The sequence below is a fragment of the Anser anser genome (assembly GCF_964211835.1).
Source record: "Anser anser genome assembly, chromosome: Z".
NCBI classification, from domain to species: Eukaryota; Metazoa; Chordata; class Aves; order Anseriformes; family Anatidae; genus Anser; species Anser anser.
Genome location: NC_139723.1, coordinates 66,369,920 through 66,391,953, shown reverse-complemented (window position 1 = coordinate 66,391,953; position 22,034 = coordinate 66,369,920). Strand labels below are relative to the sequence as shown.

The 22,034-nt window shown below is 36.0% G+C and overlaps 1 protein-coding gene across 7 annotated transcripts in view; it reads left to right on the top strand.

The window, feature by feature from the left end:
- The window catches only part of IPO11 (importin 11), a 108,949-nt gene that overhangs the window by 44,959 nt on the left and 41,956 nt on the right, over window positions 1-22,034 (top strand). For all 7 annotated transcript variants that reach the window (XM_083817378.1, XM_083817379.1, XM_083817381.1 and 4 more), the window contains 8 exons: window positions 1,119-1,152; window positions 1,326-1,366; window positions 2,584-2,700; window positions 4,843-4,956; window positions 8,027-8,142; window positions 9,690-9,766; window positions 17,312-17,391; window positions 18,092-18,172. In XM_083817378.1, the coding sequence (XP_083673504.1) occupies window positions 1,119-1,152; window positions 1,326-1,366; window positions 2,584-2,700; window positions 4,843-4,956; window positions 8,027-8,142; window positions 9,690-9,766; window positions 17,312-17,391; window positions 18,092-18,172 (660 nt within the window). The remainder of the gene's footprint in view (window positions 1-1,118; window positions 1,153-1,325; window positions 1,367-2,583; window positions 2,701-4,842; window positions 4,957-8,026; window positions 8,143-9,689; window positions 9,767-17,311; window positions 17,392-18,091; window positions 18,173-22,034) is intronic.

Here is a 22,034-nt window from a genome sequence, read left to right as displayed (position 1 = left end):
TTTCCGTGATTCCAGACAGCTTTAGCAAAAACAGGATGGATTTCCCTGCCAATGTTATGACTTCGTAGTTAGTGCTTTCCCGATATCTACCAGGGAAGAACATGCTACCTTTTGAGTTTGATTTATTTGCTTTTTGGGTGACAGCAAGATATGAGATAATCTCAAATTAAACTCCTTCACTGTTGTGAAAGTTTCTTTCACATGCTTGTGATAGAAAGATCTTGCTTAATTCTTTCTTGACGTTTGTGAAGGTTTTTCTTGTGTAGTTTTTCCAGGTGGTTTCTCCAGGCAATGCCAAACTAACTGTAAAGGATACTAAAATTAAAGCAAACAAAAACATGTCTTGAGTTGAACTAACCAAATTTCTTTATCAGAAATAGTGTGGCCAACAGGACTAGGGAAGTGATTGCTTCCCTGAACTTGGCCTCTGGTGAGGCTGCACCTCAAATAAATACTGTGTTCAGTTTTGGGCACCTGACTACAGAAAGGACATCAAGGTGCTGGAGTGTGCCCAAAGAAGAGCAACAAAGCTGGTGAAGGGTCTAGAGAATAAGTCTTATGGGGAGCAGCTCAGAGAGCTGGCATTATTTAGCCTGGAGAAAAGGATGATCTGGAGACCCTATGGCTCTCTTCAACTACCTCAAAGGAGTTTGTAGCAAGGTGGGGGTCAATCTGTTCTCCCATGCAGCAAGCGATAGGACAAGAGGAAATGGCCTCAAGTTGTTCCAGAGGAGGTTTAACTTGGATACTTGGAAAAATTTCTTCACTGAAAGGGTTGTGAGGCATTGGAAAAGGCTGCCCGGGGAAATAGTTGTTTCACCATCCATGGAGGTATTCAAAAGACAGGTAGAAGTAGTGCTTAGGGACATGGTCAGTGGTCAGTAGACTTGGCAATGCTAGGTTAATGGTTGGACGTGATGATCTCTGAGGTCTTTTCCAACCTAAATGATTCTAGGATTCTATGTTTCTGTGATTCCGTAACCAAATTTCTTAGAGGATGACAGAACACAAAGAACAATTCAATTACTAAAATAACTGGTTTGATATTTTTAGATACTATGTTGATAATCAGGATAATGTTTAATCGACATAAGTGTTATGCATATTTTGTCTTTTAGGTTCGTATCGAAACTGCTACAACACTGAAGTTAAATATCCTTTTACTAACATAGAAACTTGATTAATTCTAAATTAGATGTTACTGGAAAATAAGCAGCTTTAAACTTACTACCAACATTTTCACATTATAATTGTTATGTATTCATAAAATACTAGCTTACTGTAGTCTTGTGCAATGAGTATTATTTTCCTTAATGGCTTTTTACCTGTTGATGACTTTGAGTTCAGAACTGATCAGTTCTTACCGGTAAGAGCATTTATATGGATGTATTCTCATGAGCTGGCATATCTGTAGAGAAAGGCAGGAAAAAACATCATGTCCTGTTTCTTCTTAAACCAAGCTATTTAGTAATCAGTGTGTATGTGTGTGCATTTATTTTTAGTTTTCATAGGGCAGAATGTGAAGATTCATGTTGCTGCCCTTAAGGTTGCTGATGTGCAATATTCAGACAGACAATTCAAGACCTCTCTATTATGATTATTACAATTTCTTCTTGTGGTGTTTAGTACTATATATACCAAGCGTTACCAGATGCTAAGATTTTTCATGCTCAGACAGTATGTATGCTGTTGTTAGTGAATAGTTTCCTTCTTACCTGTTTCAAACAGTACTTTCCAGCATTCTGTTGCACATCAGTAGTAAGCATAGACATGTGGTTAAAATAGTGCATTAAAAACCTGGATTTGTTTTCTTATTTTGATGTTTCTTAACTTGGTCATCATTGCTGGCATTGAGTAAATAATAAAATGCTACTTACAAATGCAGCAAAGATGTATTTTGATATTTAAATTTAGCAGGTGTTTGTCCTCATTAGATTATGACCTCTGTGTTAATTGTAACTCTTTGGGGGGAGGGAACAAAATGCAGAGTGTATCTATACTCTGAACATTGGAATTGGTTAAGATGTCTTTTTAAGTTCAAAATCTAAATTTTACCTGCTGATCCAAGAGCTAGAAGACTATACTCTTGCTCAGACCCTAGCAAAGTGTTCCTTCTGGAGTGATGGCCTTCAGCTTCATAGAATTTTATTTGTGAAATCATGTTCATAGTATCTGAAACATGAAAATTATCTGTGTTCAGATTGATTACATACTTCAACTGTTATGTAAGAGCATATCTGAATTATGTAGGTTAGTCTGTGGACATCTAGTGTACATTTTTCTAAATGAAAGAGTAACATTTTGCACACTTTATGAACTTTCAAAGACACTTTATCTTTCGGTGTTGTAAGCATACTGAAAAACTGCCAATTCATATCACTGATTCGAAAAGGCTCTTCATGGAGAGGGTGGTTGAGCACTGTTTGGACAACACTCTCAAACATAGGGTTTGATTTTCGGGTGGTACAGTGTGGAGCCAGGAGTTGGAGTCAATGAATGTTGTGGGTTCCTTTCGACTCAGGATGTTCTATGTTTCTTGGATAGTATTTTTGATGGTCTAATCCCTATTTTTTTTTCTTTTAGTATCTGGAATCCATGTTCACACTGCTCTTTCAGCTACTTCAGGAAGTAACAGAATGTGACACAAAAATGCATGTTCTTCATGTTCTGTCATGTGTGAATGAAAGAGTCAACGTACAGGTATTTTTTCTTCTAGAATTCAGACAGTGTTAGCTTTGTACTAGCACCACAGAGAACTTACTGTTTTTTGGCTTCTGCAAAAATAGTAGAAAAATGGCATTGGTTAGTCGACTGGTTATTGTTATGGTAGGTGCCCGTATTGTTTCCTTTATTTGGTCATCTACTTTTTAGTTTTCATTTGTCTTTTTGTGTAATATTGTTCTTGTTCTGTTACTATAACTTTTTAAATTACTATTTATTTTTGGCATTCACTCACCCTTTGGAGTACAGAATGAATTCCTCTGCTTATTTTAATGCATTTCTTGCAATTTTCATGATTTCCATTTTGTATTCTAATTGTATCATCTTACATCTGACCTATACCTTTATTAAACCTTATATATTAAAAGAGACATTTTTGGGGACAAAATGCTTTACATTCCCAGGGAATGCAGTTAAATTTATTTCTCATTGGCATGGGTAAGGGTCAGGATTACCTGTACAGCGCTAGTTAACACAAAGTTGCATGCAGTTACCAACTTTCTGCTAAAGTATATTGTTCGGTTTAAACTTAAAAGATGATATTTTTGCAGGTGTTAAAATGAATTGTTGACTGCTTTTGTCTCTTTTCTGTTTTGCTGTATTATTCTATTAAGGTCAGAGACAGTGCATGCTTTGTAGTTTCTCCACCTTCTACAAGTAATCCTGTCTGAGAGCCAAATGTAGCTCTCCTAATTTTTCATCGTAGGAAAAGTCAACGTGACAGCAGATTTCCCTGCATTTGTATTTATATCAGCCATGGAAGCAACAGGAAAAGCAAGTTCAGTAAGAGTCTTTATGAGTCTGTTAAGGTTAATTCATTATTAAGTACTGTAGGAAAAAAGTAGACTAAAGTTTTAGCCCTGTAGAGCATCATAGAAAAATTTAGGTTAAGACAACCATCTGGAGGTACACTGCAAGCCCACAGCATGTCAGAGGTTATTCAGGACCCTCTTCCAGCTGAATTTTGATTATCTCTGACAATGGCAATTCTGCAGTCTTTGAACTGAGCACTTGTTGTTTTATAATAACTATGGATAAAAGCTAGCATCTGGCTATTGACTCTTGTTTCTGGGAGAAAGCAGTTGGTGTGTGGTTTTATTTGTGCTTTCTTTTTAGTAGGGGAGAAACTTTTCAGATGACACTGTCTGTGAATATTATGGAGGTCGAAAGGGTTTATATAGGTTTTAGAATTAAGTTCAGTGTCTTGTTGTGGGCTCTTTCAGTCTTGTCATTATCACAGGGTAGATGTAACCCTGTAGTGATTCTGTCTTTCTCCCCAGAGCTGACAACATTTAGTTTGAACTAGAATTCAGTGTGAAGTGACAGTTTTCTTATTTCTATTTAAAATTTTATATCATTCCTTCTCAAAAAAAGGTCTAAGTTTTGATCTACATTGGAACATTTATATCTGAGTTTACTTTGTTTTTCTTGCTTTTTGTACTTTTCACCATTTTGGAAAACATCTTAAATTTAAAATAATCTTTAGGGATTGATAAATGCTTAATTCTTAAGTCTTAAGCACAGAAAACAAAACTCTAGCTTGTTGATAGTCCTGCTGTTACAGATGTCAAGAGAATAGACATACACTTAAAATGTGCAATAGGTAACATCATGGGTATTTTGCTTGCAATTGAGAGTTTGTGGTTCTTTGAAGTCCTGTTTTTTTTTTCTTCTCTGGAAATATGATCATGATAGATGTAACAGCTTCAGATTAGTGTCCTGCTCTGGAAACTTAGTATGTTTGAAAACTTCATGTAAAATAGCATTCAGCAACCACATTTATGTCTCTAAGGATCCTTTTTCCTGGCACTGCTTCTGGTCTTCTTAAAGAATTCAGCAATTGTGTTGTAGTGCAGACGCATATCATACAGATATTGAAACGTCTTCAGTTATTAAGTTATTGTTCATGTTCTATTTAATACTTAAGCTTTTTTGTCACCTCAAATGTTACCATAGGTAGCATGTTGTTTTCAAACCACTGTTCAGTCAGAAATCACTTCAGTCGCAGAGTAAGGGATATGCTGTTTAAGGGAGACCTTAAATCTGTCAGAAATCATGTTTGGGGTAAATTAATGGCATTTTTTCACATACTAAGAAACACATTTGTGTTTTGAACTTCAGATACGACCATATGTAGGATGTTTGGTTCAGTATTTACCACTCCTTTGGAAACAGAGCGAGGAGCACAATATGCTACGGTGTGCCATTCTAACCACCCTAATCCATCTTGTTCAGGTAAGGTGTCAAAAGTACAGAAATGTTGCTAGTGTCTCCACTTTTATCAGTCATTTCTGCAGGTTCTCAGTGTGTGTGTGTTTGGGGGGGGGTTTACATATTTATATAGATAAATTTAGATATACTTCACATATTTTGGCTTTAAAGACTATTTTTAAATGCCATTTGGTCTTATAATAACATAGTGCTATGAATGAAGATAACCACAGGTAATGTTAAGTATTCAACTGCTTTGTTTCCAGAGGGTTGTTCAGGAAAAGCAGTTCTTTAAGCAGATATGCTTGTGTTCTGGAGCATTTTAGTTTGGTTTTATAATCTTGGAATTGAACCTCTTTTAGTGTCTGTGAAGCATCTTGTTCTGGCTTCCTTTGTGTCCCAGAAGACATTAGGAATGTCAGTCTCTTCTGACAAACAATGTATGTGCTTCAGACTTCAGCGGTGCAGGTGTTCCTGTTTCCCCATTTGTTTTATTTGGCTCCCAAGGATGCAAAATTCCTATTTTGGCTGCAGGCTTCATGTGGAAAATGAGCCATTTCTAAATCATAGGCTGAGAAGTAGGCCAACATAACTAGCTTCAGAGTGGTGCCTGTTTTTTTTTTTTTTTAATTTGGCTTTTTAATTCAGGCTATCATCAAATGTTTATCGTTTAAATTCTAACTGTTTGGATAATGTCTTTCCAGGTTTTTTTTGGCATTAACTAATTATGGGTCATCTTGTTTATTTAGCATTCTGACCCTTCTGTTACCATTTTTACTGTTGTCTTTTTACTGTATAACCTACGATACCTGTAATGTGCACTTACAATGATTTCTGCAACATTATGTAGCACATGGGAAAAATACTTTTTCTCAGCTTTTATGTTCTCTTCTGCTTTGTTCATGTGTAATGTGGAGCAGAGATAATAGCAGCTTTGAGCTGCCTGCTTTGTTATATAACAGATTTGCATCACATACGCTTGTGTTTGTATTTCAAATTTTTATTTTCTTTTGAGAATTCATCCACGCTTATAAGTCTCTTTTTGAGTATACTTGAGTATTTCGGCTTTCTCAATGTATGTTTTTAAAATGGTATTGTCAGAGCTATTAAAATTTCTTTGAGCATGGTCTGTCACCTTACCTTTGTTAATGACTGCAACTTCTAAGTCTAAGTGCAATAACATAAAAGTAGTAATACTGAGAATAAAGGTGAATACAATGATTCTCAGACCATTTTGTTATAGATTTTTGTAGATTTTTTTGTAGTTCTGCATGTTGTAGGAAACTTTTCGTGGCCCAGAATATATTGGTGGTGTTTATCAACATTAGGTTTCATTTGCACATAGTTGTTCATTTAGTTAATTTTGTTCACTTACTGTCTTACGGTTCTCAGAGATCGAGAAATCTAGGTAACTTTTATACCTAGATTTTGCTATATAACATTAATAGCTACAGTATGCAATGTTATATCTAGAATGACAGTTGCTGGTAATCCGTAGTCAAACAAGTTTTGACCTTTAGGGGGGTGCAAATTCCTGATGGTAATTTGCCTTTCTTTCCTGCTTTTCTGTGCTATAGTACTATGAATTCTGTAATTCTTCTATAGGCTTACTATAAGTACATTACAGAAATTATTTGCTTTATCCAAAGATAATGATAAGATCTAGGTATAACTAAATCCTTAAATCTGAAATAACAAGAAATATCTCTGCTCTTGGCAGAAAAAAAATACAAATAAAATGCAGTAAGTTAATTAAAAAAAGAATAAAGCAATCTATAACCATATACTGCCTGCAGAATTAATGCTATTAAACACTTCCCTAATATGCATTGTATCCCACCATCCCACCTTCTCTAGTCCATACTGTATCTCCAAATAAATAAATAAATGTAGAATTAGCAAGGATTATGAAGGGCTTCTAGGATGTAGGGCAGCTTCCATACAGGAAAAGACTGAATATGCAGGCAGTCTTGAACCTGGGGAAGGGCATGACTAAAGTGATATTATTAGAGGTCTATGAAAACATTAACAGCGGAATAAAAGTGTAAAGGGAGCTGTTATACATTACAACTAAAAGAAAAGTTACGGTTCTTTTAAAAGCGAGGTTAGTTCTTTAAAAAAAAATAATAATAATAATTCCATAATGCATAAATTGTGGAATTTCTTACAGACCACTATGTAGGCCAAAACAAACTCAAAAGAGTTTAGACACATTTATGGAAGGTTCTTTTTCTTTGCTGTTGTTTCTCTTTTAATCAAAATTTGTTTAACAATAGGAATAATAAACTATTCTACAAAATAAAACCTTAATTGAAAAACATTAGATAGTTTTAAACTTAAGTTTACAAATATTAGTAATTATATAAAAGCTGCATTCAGTTAGCCTTAGTTCTCTCTTGTAGTAATATTGCAAAATGGCCAGTAGTTTCCAATTTAAGAATTCCAATCTTTGTAAAATTAGTTTTAATTTATGAGTAGCTTCAACAATGGTTATCTTGAGTGTATTTTTTATTTGTTTTTCTTTTTTATTAACTGATGAAAGAAAAATGTGTTTTACATCATTGGGAAGGAAGACATCTTTGTATATGACTCATGGATCACTTCAAAAACAAACAAAAAACTTTATCATTAGTCTGTGAATCTTTGTTTAGGAACAAAATCAAACCCTTCTCCTGTTCTTAGAATGTGTCAAAAGATTTAGGATTTAGTAATATCGAAGTAGTTCATTTCTGATCTTTAGCATAATTTATTCAGCATGTAATCATTTAGTATTTGTTAAAGCTGTGAGTTTTTCAAGAAATGGAATGACTAGTGAATGTTATTTAGGAATGTGTATTGTTCTTGCCGACCATTAGTAGCTGCTCATTCTCCAAAAGTTTATATAAATTTCTCAAGACTTGTTGAGAGAGAGCTCAAATATCAAACTAAGCAACTTCATGTTGTATGAAATGGAAGCAGGTTCAGTGTTTGATTTCTCAAATACGTGTTTACAGTATGTAAATAGAACAGCATTACAGATCTTTTTCAGTTCTATCCATGAAATGCTTAATTTTTTTTTGAAGCATTTTACATATTTTTTTATCTACTTTTACAGGGCCTGGGAGCAGACAGCAAAAATCTCTATCCTTTTCTACTTCCGGTTATTCAGCTAAGTACAGATGTTTCCCAGCCTCCGCATGTCTATCTTCTGGAAGACGGTTTGGAGCTATGGTAAGAAAATTTTTTATCAAATGTAATACTTAATTCTTCTTTTTATATCTTCAGAATAAAAAAAAAGGAGTATAACAAAAGCTTTCTAGATATCTTACCTTTACATCATCTATACTAGACATTTTCTAAGAAGTAATGTTAAAACGTTGGTAAAAGAAACACAACTGAAAGTGACTACTTTCAGTGACTACTGAAACTGCCTCCTTTTTGAGGCAGTTCGTAGCAACATACGGCTTTGTTTAGATAATACACAGCAAGACAAAGTCTAGAATCTCTTTTAGTGTGCATGCTGAACTAACAATTTGACATGCTTGACTTGAGCACAATAACCCATTGGTTCTCAGAGCTTGTTGCTGGAAGAGATTGTGTGTTTTAAAAGAATAAAATGGAAAAGTTATCTTTCAGGTGTCTTGCTATCTCATGCTATCTGGTGACTGAACATAAAATAAGAAGTGGCACTGATCTATTTTTAACTGCCACCTATAAAGGGAGAAAACTTAACCTGAAACAAATTCAACACATTTTTTTCCTACAGGATAGGAATATATTAAAATTGTCTTAAAACAGTGAGAGATTCATTAGATCTAAATTGTAAATAAGTATCTGTAGTTCAAACGCCTAATCTGAAAATGATCTGTTTTATGTTACAAACTAAGATCTATAATGCCATTGGTGGGGAGGAGCAACTTTAAATGGCAAGATCTTCACAAAATTTAAGACAAGGTTTCAGATCAGAACTTTCATATTTTATCTTACCAACCAAAACCATTCTATGATTTATTAATGCTGATCTTAAGGTGGTTGTTCTGATGCCTGTGCTGAAGAATGTATATGGTATTTTAAGTTGTTCTAGAGCATCAGAGATACCTGAATGGAGCTGGCAGAAATGTCTGGGACTCTAAAAACTATTTGAGCCAGCTTCTGCTGTAGCTCTTGAAGCACTGCACATCTGGTCCTTACACCATCAATATTCCCATCTTCCATCTTCTCTGAGTTCAGCCCAGGATCCCCAAGTCAGATGCTTAAACTTTCTCACTGCTCCATTTTTGAGGTTTTGTTAGTTTGTGTTTTTTTTTTTTTAAACCAACAACCCACCTACCTGTAAAACAAACAAACAAAAACCAGAAGTAGCATATCTTTGTTTTACTACCTTAGAAAAACCGATGACTCTACTAATGTGTATTTTTTTTCTCAGAAAGCGCAGTCAGGCATTAGAATAGGTTGCCCAGGGAAGTGGTGGAGTCACCATCCCTGGGGGTGTTTAAGGAAGGGGTGGACGTGGTGCTTAGGGACATGGTTTAGTGGGTGACATTGGTAGTAGGGGGATGGTTGGACCAGATGATCTTGGAGGTCTTTTCCAACCGTAATGATTCTATGATTCTGTATATTGTAAAAGACTGATACTGGACTTGAAATATGCTTCAAGCAATTGTTATGTTATTTTTGTGGGTCATGTGCATGATTACTTCAAGTTGCAATGCTTTACATCTGTCAAAATGATTAGTCAATGTTACTCATAAGTCATCTGAATTATTTCATTTAATTAGGTTAGTGACGTTGGAGAATAGTCCTTGTCTTACACCTGAGCTCCTGAGAATATTTCAGAACATGTCCGCCCTTCTTGGTGAGCCTTTTACTAATAAAACTTCAGTTTGCTTTTTTTTTTTTCAACTGCCAGTATTGTTACTGAAAATCTAACACCAAATTTGCTGAGTTTTACTGGTATGGGTTATATATTTGCCTGGTCTGCTTACAGCCATAATGATGATTTCCAGTTTCAAGAATTGAAGTTTCCATTATTAGCTTTACCATTATTTGGTCAATAATTACATAGGAGGTTTTCAAACTCCCTAAATGTTTAAAAGTGTATTGGACAAGCAACACTGAAATTAAAGGCAGTAGTTTTGCCTGAGTTGTTGCCAAATATAAACTTAATAATGGGAATTGAAGTTCAGATTTTTTTTCTTTGTGAATAAATGCAGTATAAAAATTTTGCACTTCAATTTCATTATATAAATATTTTTGCTTAATGAAAGCTTTAGTTGTGCTTTTTTAGGCTATGGAGCTCATGTAGCAAATTTTTTTTTTTTAAAGGAATGTTTTTATAAGATTACAGAAACCGGCTTTCTTCTTACAGATTGTTTTTTGGCTCTTAATATTTTATTCTGACTGAAGGTCAGTAGAAGGTTGCAACACAGTGGGTAGGCAGAAGATAATTCCTCCTGTTACACTGTTGCTTCATGTACATTAGGTCTCTAATGACAACTGTGCTCAGGAAAGTTGTATTTTGTACTGGTTTTAGTACAATCTTATCTCCAGATACACCTTTTAGTTTCTGTAGCTGCCCAATACTTACTCTTTATCTTCACTCATATCTACAAACATTCCCTTTCTCCTCCTTGTTCTGTGTTAATAGCAGGTAGTCTGCTATGGGAAACTCACAATATACAAGTGGTCATGATTTTCATGGTTGTATCACGCTACCACTCCACTTGTGTTAAGTTCAGAAATGGCCTGTGTTTGTGCTTTCCTTACGTTTGCTGCTTCTGTTTTTTGCCTACCCTATTCTGCCTAGTTTTCAAGCAATAAATTCCGTGGTAGTGATAGGTATGAATGGAAACCGTGGCACATTCTTCAGACAAAATGTGGATGTATTACTAAATCATAGAAACAGATAGCAGTTGGCTTTCTGGGTTGCAAGAAGACATTGCTGGCTCATGTTGAGTTTCTCATCAACCAGAACCCCCAAGTCCTTCTCCTCAGGACTGCTGTCAATCCATTCTCTGTCCAGCCAGTACTTGTGCCTGGAATTTCCCTGACCCGTGTGCAGAACCTTGCACTTGGTGTTGCCGAACTGCATGAGATTCACAGAGAGCTACTTCTCAAGTTTGTCAAGGTCCCTCTGGATGGCATCTGTTTCCTCCAACATGGTAACCGCACAGCTCGGTGTTGTCGGCAAACTTGGTGAGGGTGTCCTCAATCCCACTGTCAGTGTTGCTGACAAAGATGTTAAGTAGAGCCAGTCCCAATACTGACCCCTGAGGAACACCGCTTGTCAGTGGTCTCTATTTGGACATAGAGCCATTCACTGCAACTCTTTGAATGCAGCCACTGAGCCAGTTCCTTATTGGAGTGGTCCATCTGCCAAATCCATGTGTCTCCAATTTAGAGAGAAGGATGTTGTGTGGAACAGTGTCAAGTGCTTTGCACAAGTCCAGGTAGAGGATGTCAGTTGCTCTTCCCTGTCTACCAAAACTGTAACCCCCTTGTAGAAGGCCAGCAAATGTATCAGGCATATGTGCCCTTAGTGAAGCCGTGTTGTCTGTCACCAGTCACCTCCTTATTTTCCATGTGCCTTAGCGTAGTTTGCAGGGGGATGTGTTCCATGATGTTGCCTGGCATAGGGGTGAGACTGACTGGCCTCTAGTTCCCCAGGTTGACTTTTTCTCCCATTAAAAAAAAAAAATGTTATGTTTCCCCTCTTCCAATCAGTGGAAACTTCACCGGACTGCCACAACTTCTCAAATATGATTGACAGTGGCTTAGAAACTTCACTTTCACTTCAAACCAGTTCCTTTAGGCTCCTTGGTTACATCTCATCAGGTCCTGTGCACTTGTGTACTTTCAGGTTCCTTACATGGTCTCAGACCTGATCCTCTCCTACAGTAGGCGGTCCTTCATTCCCCCAGTCCCTGCCTTTGCCTTCTGTGACTCGGGTGTTGTGCCTAGAGCACTTCCTGGTGCAGATTGAGGCAAAAAAGTCATTGAGTACCTCAGCCTTCCTCATTTCACATGTAACCAGCTCTCCTGTTTCCTTCTTGAGAGCACCCATGTTTTCCCTAGCCTTCCTTTTATCAGTGATGTACTTGTAGAAGTCCTTCTTGTTGCCCTTGACCTCCCTGGCCATATTCAATTCTACCTGGGCTTTAGCTGTCCTAACTTGACCCCTGGCTGCTCAGACAACATCCCTGTATTTGTCCCAGGTTACCCATCCTTGCTTCTACCATCTGTAGGTTTCCTTTTTGTGTTTGAGTTTGTCCAGGAGCTCCTTCATCCATGCAGACCTCCTGGTGTTTTTGCTTCACATCCCCTGTGTTGGGATGCATCGTTCTTGAGCTTGGAGGTGACTGCTGCAGACAAGGCTGCCTTTGAGCTTCATGTTCCCCAGAAGCCCCTCCTTGTTCCTGAGGCTCTAGAGAATGAAGTCTATCTTCTATGCTTTTAACAATTTGTTTTATTTTTTTAACGAATCCTAGAGAGGAGTGAGACACTCCTTTGGAAAAAATGTACATTCCTCAAAGGAATGTTCCTTATTCTTATTAAAGACAGTTATTGTATGATGCTGACAGCATAAATATTACAGTTAAGCTAGGCAGATTTTACTGGAGGTAAGGCTTCAAACATGCTTCTGTCATTTTTTTTCTACATCAGAGATGGAGTTGAGTGGTGAAAATACAATTGCCCTTGCAATATGTAATCATAAACCAATTTCCTAGTATAGCCTTGAGTTACTAGTTTACTTCTTGATCATTTTTCTGAGAAACTTTTGTTTTCTGAGTGTCTTTTCAGTCAAAAATTTTGATTTCTATAGTCCAAATAGCGTATGTTTTCCAGAAAGCAGAAACCATTCTGATGCACAGTTTGCCTGCAATTCCCTTTTTGTTACATCTGGCTGGACTGCTTCCACATATCATAAACATGGCAAAGTGATGTTGAAATAGTGCTTGAATATTAGGTTAGTGCTAAATTTATTTTACAGTTATGTAGTTATAAAAACTGCAGTATTTCCAGTATGCCTTAGGCACCTGCTTTTTTGATACATTGTACCTGTAAAAGGGATCCTCCACTTAAATCCAATGCAACAACACTGTTTAAGCTGCAGCCACCTGAGGAAGAAAATACGTTAATGAGAAATAACCGTGCAAGTTAGTTAAATTACTACTTTTAGTTCTATAAGTTCCAGTATACAGTGGCAGTAATTATATGAAACTTCCAACATTTAAGAAAAGCACTTCTTTACCCATTCTTACCACCATGGTGATAAAAGTACAGGACAAAGTAGTTTAACTGGCAAGTTTGTTTATTTTCAGTTGGTAAGATGCAGAAATCCATTTGAATTTTGAGATCCTCAAATTCTTAGTCTCAAGATCCTGATGTCTTACGTGCCTTAACTTTCTGAGATAAAATAAATGAAAAAAACGCGCTTGAGTCTGGTTCTCATTCAGTCTTAAGTCTTCTGGTGAAGGGGAGGTCATAAGTAGATGATTGCTTTGCATATGTCTTTTGGAGCTGGCGGGGAATTATCTTCAAGGCACTCCACAAAATTATTTTGTTGGAAATACAGTATAAGGAATATGAACCTTCTGACCTTCAGTTTCTGAATTTATTTTTACTGAATGGAATTACTCTAATTCACAAGTAATATAATTGTTTTTCTGCTGTGATCAACTAACTACTCTGTCAGTGACTGTGTCCTTCTGAAAAAGTGTGCTATTAGAGGTCAAGATGGTTGAACTAGAAGAGCTGGAAGGAAAGGAGGAAAGAAGTTCTTAGATGAGATTTTTGGACATCAGAGAGAGGCAGCATACTCTGTCCCACTGAGGAGGAGGAAGTAGTTATGACAGGAAGCTTTTCTGCTGGAGAAGTTCTGTACGCATTTTGTCTTTTTATTTCATCTTCTTCACTGTCAGATAACGATTTTTAAGACTTGTGTTAATGTTACCTCTCACAGAGGTACTGTATTCATGTATGTATAGGTGACAAACTACTATGGGAATTGAACTGTAAATGTAATAGTGCAGCTTTGATAACTCTCACCCAAAGGTACTGTAGAAAAAAGTGTTGATAACCATTTGTATTTAAGCATATGTTTTAGGAGGCATAGAAGGCTGACAGGCTGACAGTCTTAGATTGTATATTGTTGAGTTCATTGGCTTTTTGCTGTGTTGCAGCTTTTGCTTTGCACTAACTGCTTTTGTGATGAGGTCCTGTGCTTACGTGGTTGTGACTGTACACCATATTCTTTAGCGAAGTGGTATAAAATTGAATGAAATACATTGTGAACAAATTGTCAGGTAGTTTTTGAAGTGTGCTATGAATATCACTTAACTGGAACATGTTGCTGTGCTTTGTTTCCTGTTGATGAATTCATGTCTAGATGATTGCAAAAGAATGTCACCTGTTGCACAATTCTTATGAAGTGCTCTTATGATGCTTACCAAGATTTGTCTATGATTACTTCCTGGCCCATCAGTAGCACCTGGCAAACCTGAACTTTGAGGACACCCCTGCTGCTTCCTCTTACGCTTTCTCTGCTGAAGATGATCATCTTTACTGATAACAGTACCTTCAGGGTCCTTTGACTTTAATTCCTAACTTAAATTTACAGCATAAAGAAGCAATTGTTCACCCTTGCTTCTGGATCTTTTGGGAGAATTTTTATGACACACATATTCATGTGCCTGTTGGCAAGCCGTTCCAGTGCTGGATACATAAAAATTAGTTTAGGATTTAGTTAGACTTTTTTTTCTGTGTCCTATACATTCCTACTACTTTTTTCATCATTTGAGCATCTCTTTTTCATGGCCATGTCATAGGCTTGTGGTATATATCAACACAGGTATATGTCAAACATCTCTTTTAACAGTCAACTTCAAGGGGAAAAAATAAAAAAAAGTTTTTGATTTTTAACTAGTCCAAATGTAATATATAGTTTTTCCTTTTCAGATAAATTTGAAAAAGCTTTTCATATCCATTTCAGGATACTAATGCTGTTGGAACCGGATGCAAGTGGTACAAATCAATCAGATTTGCTCCTTAAAGTAATCAGTGCTGTTGTTAAATCTTAAAGATATAGGAATAGAATGTTACATTTGATAAGAGTAATTTCACTTGCATAGCTGACCTTCCTTCAAACAGCATAGTACTATCATCGATGTACAATAATAAATCACAGCATAATTGTAGTATTTAATTTTCATTTCAGCACTGTTAATGTTTAAATTCTGAAGGAATATAATTGCCCTACAGAGGGGTTGCAGAGGTTCTTCCATCCATCTCTTAGTGCAGCAGATTGAATAATGTGGAATGGAGGAATATATTCTCTGTGGATGAATGCAATTCTGCAGTAAGACTACTTAAAATTACAGATAAATCTGATACAATTTCAGGTTGGGGTATGCCAGAGTCAAGACATACCTGCTTTGAGAAGCATCAGGTTTAACGTGAAAAATGCTTTTAGTAAACACTGATCTTTATGCACAAAAGAGCAATTGAAATTTTGTAGTTTCTTGTCTTATCTGTTTTCTTTCTTCTGAGGAGAAATAATTTATTTCTTGTAATTTTACTACTTGATTTTTATTATCTTTCTATCAACTATCAAAAGCTGAGTAGTATTTCATGTTTAGGTGACCATTTATTTATTTGTCTACTGTATCATTATCTGAAACTTAATGTATTGTTGTATTCAGTAAGAAAAATTCTTCAGGCTTCTAAGGAGAATGCAAGAACTTCAGAAAAAAAAAAGTGCAATATTAGTAATATCATAGAATAGTTTTGAGTTGTAGGGAAGGTTGATGATGACCTGGTTCCAGCTCCCCTGCCATGGGGGGGGGGGGGGGGGGGGCTACCCATCCCACTACTAGACAGGGTTGCTCAAAGCCCCAACAAGCCTGGCCTTGAACACTTCCAGGGATGAGGAATCCACAGCTTCTCTGGGCAACCTCTTCCAGTGCCTCACCACCTTCATAATAAAGACTTTCTTCTGAATGTCTAATCTAAATTTGCCGTCCTTTAGTTTAAAACCATTACTCCTTGTTCTGTTGCTACACCCCCTGACAGAGTCCATCCCCAACATTCTTGCAGGCCCTCTTTGAGTACTGGAAGTACATCCCCAACATTCTTTGAGTAGAGTACTGGAAGGTCTCCCTGGAGCCTTCTGTTCTCTAGGCTGAACAGCCCCAAATTTCTTAGCCTTTTTTTGTAGGAGAGGTGCTCCAGCCATCTGATAATCTTTATGGCCCTTCTCTGGACTCACTCCAACAGGTCCATGTTTTCTTATGCTTGGAGCCCCAGAGTTTAACGCAGTACTCCGGGTTTTCATGAGTGGAATAGAGAGGGACTACAAAATGTGCTAATAAAGCTAATATATTAGAATCTTTTGATGAGGTTGTTGGATGGATGACTTGAAAGTCCATCTCTTTTCAAGTCAAGATATTTAAATACTTAAGATGAGTGATAATAAGGCATGACCTGTACAATCACTGAGATATTAAAGTAATCACTCATTCAAAGCTCTCTAAGGGCTATGTCAAATAACAGAAACTTCAATGATCTTTATAATCAGAAGGGAAAGAAGGAACTGTTCAAACTCGCTAGAAGTTTTCAGATACTATAATAGAAAACCAGCCATAGTTTCTGTCCTGGAAAATTATCTGTAGAAGTTTTTCCTTTGTAAGCATCACTAGGTGTAAACCCCACTTTCATATAGACTGCATGCATTTAAGCAATGGAACACACAGATCTCGGCCAGGTCCTGCTGTTTGTTTAATCTGATAAGGATTATTCTTAATCTGTGTATCAGGCGCTCCCTGACAATGTGCCTTTTTACCTCTGTCTTCAAAATGCAGCTGTACACCATCTATTAGATCTATGTGCTTTCCTTACTGAAGTACTCATGGTATGGCCTACAGCTCAGCTTGTTTCAGTCTAGAAGCTCAGTGCCATTTGATGTGGCTCATGGGTCAGACAAGCAGACTTGAAATCTTTCTTTCACTCATTCTATCCAACAATTAGTGAATCAAATAGGAAAGAGATGATGTATCAGAAATTGCAGGACTCTCAAATATGTGTGCGTTTGTTCTGTCTTCAGTAGCTTCTTAGTGCACTATCACATCCAAAACTTTATTTGTTTGATTAGAATTGGCTTTTGGGTTCATAAGATTTCTTGTGCTTCCATATGAGAACACGTTAGCTGAAACTGGTAACCTAGCAGGGAAACAGAATGTGAATGGTACTGAATCTAACAACTTTTTTTTTTCCTATTTGTAGGCATTTGGCACTTTAATGCTGTATGAGGAAAACCAGTTTTAGGAGTGGATTGTTTTGGTTGTATTTCAATTTGGTTATGAGTTTCTGAATTGCGTGTTTATTTTTTTTATTTTTTTTCCAGAGCTGAGTTCAGAAAACCTCAAAAATTGCTTTAAGATCATCAATGCTTATATTTTCTTATCATCGACTGAATTTTTGCAGGTACATTACCACGATATAAAACCTCATATTCCTTATTAAGCACCTTAATTCCCTACTGGCAAGTTATTGTTTTTGTTTTTTTAACATGTGTTGGGAAACATTGGGCACATTAACATTTATACTCTTGGTCATTTTTTTGTGAATATAAGAATGTTAAAATCCTAGAATCATAGAATTATGTTGTTTATGGCACATGGTGAACACTCAATAAAATCGGATTTCTGAAAGATTTAGAAATAATGTTGGTCAGTTTAGTAGTTTCCTACCTGAAAAGGTCCTATGCAGGGCAGTAATCATTGCTCTATTGATTCTCCTGCCAGATTAAAATTATGATAAGTTCTATCAAGAAATAAATGAACTAGTGATATTATGTCATGATTCAAAATCTTTTCTGTTAAAAATATCACTAATTGTTTTGAAATATATATGTAAACATATAAAGCTTAGTGCAAGCATGAATATAGGAGGTTCCACTTAAATATGAGATGATACTTTCTCACAGTGAGGGTGACGGAGCACTGGAACAGGCTGCTCAGGGGGGCTATGGAGTCTCCTTCTCTGGAGATACTCAAAACCCGCCTGGACGCGTTCCTGTGTGATGTGATCTAGGTGTTCCTGCTCCGGCAGGGGGATTGGACTGATAATCTCCAGAGGTCCCTTCCAATCCCTGACATTCTGTGCTTCTGTTATTTGATTTCAGATGTATGCTGTTGACTTGTGTCGATCGTTTTGTGAACTCTTAAAGGACATCACTACTGAAGGTCAAGTTCAAGCTTTAAAGGTAGAGTACAATGAAAATAATGTTAATATTCAGCTCCAGACATCCGTATTCTTACTTGCTAGTTCTGTCAAGTTTAAATAACATTTTCAAGTATGAATATAGAACATGTAGAAAAAAACAGCTGATTTAGCACATCTCATTACTGGAGTCAGAGATGTTTTAAACTACATATTTAAAGTGTATCTATTGGGAGCGTGTATACATGCACACATGTATTTTCAAAAAAATATATATATTTTACCAAGAGAAGGCTAGTATTGTCCCATACAGAGCGCTGTAAAAGATGATTCTATGATAATTAGTTGATGCACTTGGTGTTCCTGTACCATATCTGCAATGCTTTAAGTCATGTGATTTCAAGATGTTTCTAAGTACATTTAAGTAAAGTTTGAGTAAAATAATCTTTTTATGAATTGATTTAAAGTCTGAGATCTCCACTTCACATAGATTGTTACAGAAAGAAGGTTAGTGAGGGCTTGCACCCTCATGAAAGCAGTTTATTTTGCAGCATGGTAGCAGCACATTTAAACAGCCAGATGACCAATCACTATATGGCAAAGATGATGCTATCCTTAGAAAACCTTGAGGACATTGAGTTGCAAAACAAAGATTATGTTTATGTTTAAGGTAACTTGATTTAATCTGTGAATATTGGTGACTCAGGGAAGATGAAGAAAATTTATCAAAGCTATTCAATTCTAGTTGAATTATAAAATGGAGAAGACAACATGAAAAGTACCCACACTTGTAATTACAAATAAGAAGGCAAAATTAAGATGGTTAATAAGTTTTAAAAGTTGTCCTATTTGTTTTTTCAGCTTGATTCAGAATTCAAAAAAATATTTTCCATTATTTGGTTCAAAATGCAACATAAAGAAATGATTCAACCCTAAAAATTTTCAAAATCATTCAGCACACATCAATAATGTAGGTTCATTTTGAGTGTTTCTAATCATTATATGTAAAGATAGATAACTACCTAATTGCCATATCTAACAATCCAAATCTGAGATACATCTGTACCCTGTGAATCGTAATTGATCCATTTGGTCATAAATTAATTTTACTTCTGAGTATTTAATACCAATAAGAATAATAATCAGAGTTAAAGTTTTGTAACTGGCAATATAAGGCTGAAGTGATGAGTCTTTGTGATTTTATTATTAAATAAGCACAAAGCTTCAAAATTTACTTTTTCCTGCATTTCTGTACAATTGCTAGAATTTAATAGCTCTTGGGCCGGTATTTACTAAATACTGAATATACATACTCTTTATCATGTACATACTCTTTATCACATTGCTTTGTGTAGCACACTTAAGTTTGTACTGTGTCATGATGTTCAGCCTATCTTTGCTTTTGTCATAAGTTACTTTGTAATAGCAACAGCTGCTTAGATGGAATTGCTAGATGTTTTTTCAATCATTAAAAAAAAACAACACTATTTCCACACAAACTTCAAATGGTATTATGCAAGAGATCCTATGAAATTCATAAGCATTTAAAATATTAAATCTGACCCTTCAAATATTCCTTTTGAAGAGCTTCAAGAGGAAATAAAGTTAGAATAAGAACTTTAGTAGTAGTACAGAATGGTATACTATACAGAATAGTAACTGTAGTTTATTACTACTTACATTTTCAGTGGAAGTACTTACTAGGAACTTTGTGTTGGTTATGAAGTCCAGTTCATTATAAACACAACAGAGGCAAAAATTAAAATCTCACTTATCTCTTTGGGTTGCACAACTACTTGCAGAAAGAGTCTGTGGACAGGGAAACAACAGGAGGAGTTAATAGTCCTCCTCTCTTTATAATTGCTGCTGGGGGGAGCGTACGGACTCTAGCTTTGTAGCTTAAAATGCTAATACCTATCCATTGATGGTATTATTTAGTCTGTTGTTGGGCAAATACATGATATTGCAGCTTTTAATCTGAACCTTAAAATGAAATAACACTAGTAATATGACATATTTATCCTCTTGGCTCCAGTGTGACCTTACATTAGCCACAGTTTGTCCACTGTAATTTGAACACCTTCTTAGTATGCCTGATCCCAAAGGGATAACTGAAATATCAATGTAAATATTTGTATTCTAAAAAAAGTTTTCTCAGGCATCATACTGATGTGTTGAGCAACAACAAAAAAAAAAGAAATATTAGAAACAAATGAGGGAGTGTTCTGAAATACTGTGTTACGAACAGCTTTGGCTGGGTTGAAAATAGGCATTAGAGCAGTAAATAAAAGCATAAGATTGAAGAATCTTAATTTGGACTGATAAGACAATTTATTACAAGATTGCTGAGGCTTGATGCGACTTGATTTTCTAATTATCTGAGAGATTAAGCAATGTGTTTTTTTCTGCTGTTCTTATCCAAAGATAAGTGATACTGTAAACAAATCCACAGAAATAAGGCACACACACACATAAAAAGGAAATAAAGGGGAGAGACCTAATGAACAAAATTAGTATTGGGGTAGTAACAGAATTACTCTGAGTAGTGTATAAAAGAAAAAGGAGAGGAGATCTAAAGCAATCAAAAGTGGCTTAAATAGGTTTTCTCTGTGTGTGTATGATGACTGTATTAATGCACATCTTAAGACAATTGAAATGGTTGCTAAATTATTCTGTCAGTTGCAGTGGTTAGTGTCTAAGGAGAATGAGAGGATTACAGAGCATGAGAACAAATCCATCTGTCTTACAGTAACTCATAACTGTCAAATGTGTTAGGTAAATGAATACCTTTTTCTCTTCTGGAGGAGGTTGTATCAAACAAATGTTAATCCTCTTGTCAAAGAAGTTCTGACTTTTGTGGTCACTTTGAAAATTCTTCTGAGATACAGGACTTCAAAAACTCAGATTCTTGATATTTTAACTACTGCTTCATTTAGATTCAAGAGCAATAAAGTTATTGCTTACAACAATTTACTTTAGATAGTTTTAGTCTATAAAGTAATCCTGCAATAAAGAAAACTCTTCCCCTATGTGATAGAAGTCCTATTCAACAAGTTTTTGAACAACATCACTTTATTAAGAAAACTGAACTTGTCTGGTAGTGTTGGCAAGTAATGAGTTTTTCTTGGGAGTTTGAACATTGCCAAGAGAGACTTTTTGGAAACATTCTATCAGTTTTAAACCTCTGTCTGTTCTGTTAGCTCGAAAATAGGTTTACCAATAATTAGAAGATACTTTTGTTGCTCTTGGTGGTCTGCACATCAGTATCATTGGTGAACATACCACACTGTGTTTTAATGATGACAATATCTATATATCTCCTTGGTCTTTTCGATTACCGATTTGAGTCTTGGATGGCCTTGTACTTCTCTAGGTGTTGTATTAGGCTGCTAAATGTGTACCTTGTTCTCCTGAGCAAAGTGTCATAAGTCACTTACGTATATAAATGAGAAAGGAAAGGCATTTATGACTCTTTTTTCCCTCAGGCGGCCTTTGTTCTCCGTGTTGTCAGGTTAACAAATTGGTTCCAGATTTTAAACAAGAACTAAACAACTGTATTATTTCAGAGGTGTGCGACAGACTCTTTCATCTACAGGAAGGAGCCTCTTTTGTTGGGATTTCAGGAGCACATGTTTTGGCTGCTAGCCTCTAAGTATCCACAGAGTTTCATAAGCAGCTTGTTGAAATCAGTCTCAGTGCCGTTAATTAAATGGTGAAGTCTTTATCTAGTAAAATGCGTTTATTAACAATCCTTCTGTGCTGGACCTTTTACTTGGGTCCACATGCAACTGAAAAACATGTTGGATGCACTACGCCTAGCAAATTCCCAATACTTCCAACAGAATTAGCAATCTGAATTGTCCCCAGTATCACTTGGTATGCAAATTAGAGCCCCTTAATACATG